Source organism: Cebidichthys violaceus, unplaced genomic scaffold (genome assembly GCF_023349555.1).
Source record: "Cebidichthys violaceus isolate CVI_PGR_0920_01 unplaced genomic scaffold, fCebVio1.0.p SCAF_32, whole genome shotgun sequence".
Lineage (NCBI taxonomy): Eukaryota > Metazoa > Chordata > Actinopteri > Perciformes > Stichaeidae > Cebidichthys > Cebidichthys violaceus.
This window is the reverse complement of record NW_027176506.1, coordinates 583849-587928: the sequence shown is the minus strand read 5'-3', so window position 1 is coordinate 587928 and position 4080 is coordinate 583849. Positions and strand designations below refer to the sequence as shown.

Here is a 4080-nt window from a genome sequence, read left to right as displayed (position 1 = left end):
GGTGTGCAAAGTGTTTAAGCAGGGCAGGTGTACCTTGTCGGTGTCCGTCTCATGGATCAGGTGTTTGGCTTCATTGTCAGCATGGTCAACCTCTCCCGGCAGAACCCAGTGGGCCACCTCACCAGCATCCAGGTAGCCATCCTGTACACACACACACACACACACACACAGATTAAACTATCCAACAGTATATAGAGTAAAGTTCGAATGAGCTCCACTTTCACCAGCTGCAACGTTAAAACACTGCTTCATAATATTCATGAGAACATTCTGAAGGAACGAGTACTTAAACTACATTTGGCTGATAATGCTTCTGTACTCAATCCTAAACGTAAGACATTTACTTGTAACAGAGTACTTGTACACGGTCATATTGGTAGTTCTACTACAAAGGCTTGACTGCAGCTTCACTGTAGCTTCACCTTGTTGGCATCTCTGAACTCGGAGAAATGTTTCTTCTCCGTCTGGACCCAGTCCGGCTCGCTGTCCCCGTCCTCTGACGTATACATGTCACCTGTGGAGGCGCAGCAGCACACACACATTTAGGACGGGTGTGTGTGTGTGTGTGTGTGTGTGTGTGTGTGTGTGTGTGTGTGTGTGTGTGTGTGTGTGTGTGTGTGTGTGTGGGAGAGGAGTCTGAGAGAACACGGGAAACACCCACCGATGTACTCAGCTATGTCGACCATGCCGTCGCCGTTCTTGTCGATGTCTTCCATGGTTTCCTACAAGAGAAATGAAGCAGTGCTCATAGTGGTCCAGTCCTGATACTTAATGCTTTGAACGAGTCTGTGTGACGGAACCACTTCACTGGCATACCAACAGAATCACAGCTGTCAGGCTACAGGCAGAAAACACACAGCATCACAACGTGTAATGTTCACAGTAGTCACATGTGCTGCGTAGAGCCGAGGTACAGAGCGTCCACTGGGGGGCGACGATGGTGATGGAAATCTATGCAAACGTGTAGTTATGCTTGTAGAGCATGAAACACATCTCCCCTGGCTCTGCCCTCCATGCAGCCACATTGCTACCATGGTAAACAAACAAGAAGGCTTCATCATCTCATCACGGTCTACCTGCACGACCACGTCCCTCATGTAGTCGTACTCCTCCGGGTGAAGGAAGGCGGTGAACTCCTCCCGCGTGGCGATGCCGTCGCCGTCTCGGTCGGCTGTCTTGAAGCGTCTCTCGTCCCGGGTGAGCATGGACTTATAGGTGGCCTTGTCCTCGACGTCGTCAAACTCCTCGTCTGAAAAGCACACTTCAGATGTCAGCATGCGGCCGTTCTGGTGTTCCACACACACACACACACACACACACACACACACACACACACACACACACACACACACACACACACCGTCTGTGAAGAGCACGGCGTGAATGCTCCAGAACACCAACACATTTCATCTTTCACACAGCATTACCCAGGTAGTATCCATAGGTGGTGTTTTTGTACTCTTCCCAGCCTATCTTTCCGTCTTGGTTCTTGTCGTAGTCCTTCCAGTGTTTGTTCACGTTCTCCGCGATATACCTCCTCTGCCGGTGTTTGATCCAGTAGTGCAGCTCTGCGTGGTTGATGTAGCCGTCCTTATCCGTGTCGATGCGCTCCACAATCTTCCTGTGGTCAGAGTTAAAGCATTAGAAATAGAACCCCAAATACACACAACGCAGACAGCAATACTGTCTTCAGTACACGATGAAAAGCAAAGAAACAGCTGGTGAATATGTAAACACACACGAGGACAAACCTTTGTGTTGCTGCCATTTACATTCCTGCTGATGCAAATGTCAAAAAGTAAAGAAGTGCTCTCGTGCTTCTGTCCTCATCTCACACCCTTTCAGGAGACCAGGGCTGCTTTGTAAGAGCACCAGGTCATCAACCAGAGGCAGAGGAGGGCGGGTCACGCCTCTGGTTGAGTAATAATACTCTTCTGAGTAATAATTAACTACGAGCTTCTGTTTCCTGCACCGAGAGTTTGTAGTTTTGGAGCCGACAGGACAATAGAATGTCTAGTGAGACATCTTTCGGTCTATTGGGGTTTTGGAATAATTGACAGTTGGACCACTGGCATGGCATCCACTCTACGAGTGCACCGTTATAGTCGCGTTGTCTTTTTCTTGTGCAGGATGAAGGCCTGCGCCTGCATCTCCCTGAGCAACACGGTGCTGCACAACAAAGGAGCCTGCAGCTTGTGAGTGTTTAAAGAGCTGAAGGTGAGTAAAACCTACGCTAGTTTGTCTTTGCTCTCCTCGGGGGTCAGCTGATCGAAGGTCTTGGCCTCCTCTTTGCCCAGGAAGGCTTCGTGGTCGTACTGGAAGCCGTGACCATCGTCGTGGGCGCGGTCACTCAGGTCGGCCTGGTGATGGATGCGCTTCTCCTGAGCAGGGACGGCAAAGGCAGCGGCAGCCAGGAAGCAGAGGCAGACTAGGGACCTCAACAGCACCATCATCACTGACTGTGGGCAGAAAATGACAGAAATGAAGAACATATAACAAAAGAAACTGTTTAAAGAGTTTCAAACACAGCACACCAATCAACAACATGAGCATAGTACTTTCACCATTCACATGCTGATGAAATGCCTGGAATGAAAGTGTAGAGTCTACAGCGCCTCCCTGAGGTCAGTCTCTACTGAGGGAACAAAGGCCCAGAGGTGACCCATCTGGGGTTCACAGGGAAGGTTTTCAGCACGCTCCCATTGGAAGTTCTCTAAAGACGCTGAGGAGTCTACTGAGGAAATGAAACGGTGCGTTTCTTTCTTTTCAGTTTGGTGGACAGTAGTCAGTTACCCTGCCTGGTAAAGAGAGGGTCCTGTCTTTAGTCGTACCCACATTCAACTCAAAGGGGCTCATTTTGCATCAATCCACATTATGCAGTTTGTGGAAGAAGGTCAACCACGACCACCTCATCAGCATAACAACCTACTAGAATACCTTTAATGATCAAATCACAATAGTACAGGAACACGAACACGTTAGAGGTACAATCTATAAACACAACGCTCATAAAGTGAAAGGACTTGTGACTAGTGTCTCATTTTCCTCCAGCCCTGCAGTCTACATGAACCAGTCTACATGAACCAGTCTACATGAACCAGTCTACATGAACCCATCATTAAACACACTTTCACACTTTTTCCTTCATGTTGCTGGAAGTTGATCAGCTGAGCTGTAGACTCTGAGCAGCAGCGCAGCTACAAAGGCGCACATTATTAGTTAGTCAGAGTTCTTCTAATGAAACGTTTTAGAGCAACAGAGAAGTTAACTCACCAGATTCTCGCGACACCTCCCTTCGTTTGAGCAGCAATTCCGTCCGCGTTGGCACTCTGTACCTTTAAATATGAACGTCAGGGAGGCGGGCCTTGTTGTTCAGATACCCAATGACCGACGCCCTGAAGGGGGCTCTGACCAATAGGAAGTAGGACACATTCGTGGATTCTTTTGGATACATTCTTATTGGCTGTTAACCGCCACGTTGTCACGCCGAAGCGGAGTACTGCGGCTCAGCTCGGAACTAGACGAGAGGAGCCGATTACCACCGAGGAGGAATCAAGAGCTCCTCTTGAAACGCATCCACGATGAAGTCAAACACATCGGAGATACATATAATGAACTACACATCACTTCAAATCTGAAAGAAACGCTTACAAGTTCACAACATGTTCGTTTTCTTTCATTCCTTCTGATTTGTGAAACATGACAAATGTATCAGAAGAACTGATGACTTGCGGAAAGTCTTTTTACATTTTGAATGACTGACAAAAGATTATTCATGATGTCTTATGATGACATGATTTGACATAATTCTGTATTCATTTGAGCTCCATGTAAAGTGAATAAACCTGTTTCCCAGATAACGCTTGTCTGCCTTAACGACGCAGTTTACATGTTCTTTTTAATAAATGCTGATTTATTAAACCAGAGTTCTAATGAGTGAAAATTATGCAGAATTTAGCTGAAGAACTCAATAATATAGAAAAAAGCTCATTTTATAGTTCTGTGGTGAGAGAGGTTCTTATTCTGTAGTTTAAACGGTCCACTCAGACACTGTATGAGACGTGATCTGCACCTAATCGG

At 47.1% G+C, this 4080-nt stretch overlaps 1 protein-coding gene across 2 annotated transcripts in view; it reads right to left on the bottom strand.

Moving 5' to 3' along the window:
• The window catches only part of rcn3 (reticulocalbin 3, EF-hand calcium binding domain), an 8435-nt gene extending 5099 nt beyond the window's left edge, over window positions 1-3336 (bottom strand). For both annotated transcript variants that reach the window (XM_068724760.1, XM_068724759.1), the window contains exons 1-7: window positions 3274-3336; window positions 2233-2459; window positions 1428-1621; window positions 1077-1249; window positions 662-722; window positions 423-514; window positions 34-141 (exon numbers count right to left, since the gene is read on the bottom strand). In XM_068724760.1, coding sequence (XP_068580861.1) covers window positions 34-141; window positions 423-514; window positions 662-722; window positions 1077-1249; window positions 1428-1621; window positions 2233-2453 — 849 coding nt within the window. In that variant the 5' untranslated portion in view covers window positions 2454-2459; window positions 3274-3336. The remainder of the gene's footprint in view (window positions 1-33; window positions 142-422; window positions 515-661; window positions 723-1076; window positions 1250-1427; window positions 1622-2232; window positions 2460-3273) is intronic.
• Window positions 3337-4080: the final 744 nt, after the last annotated feature.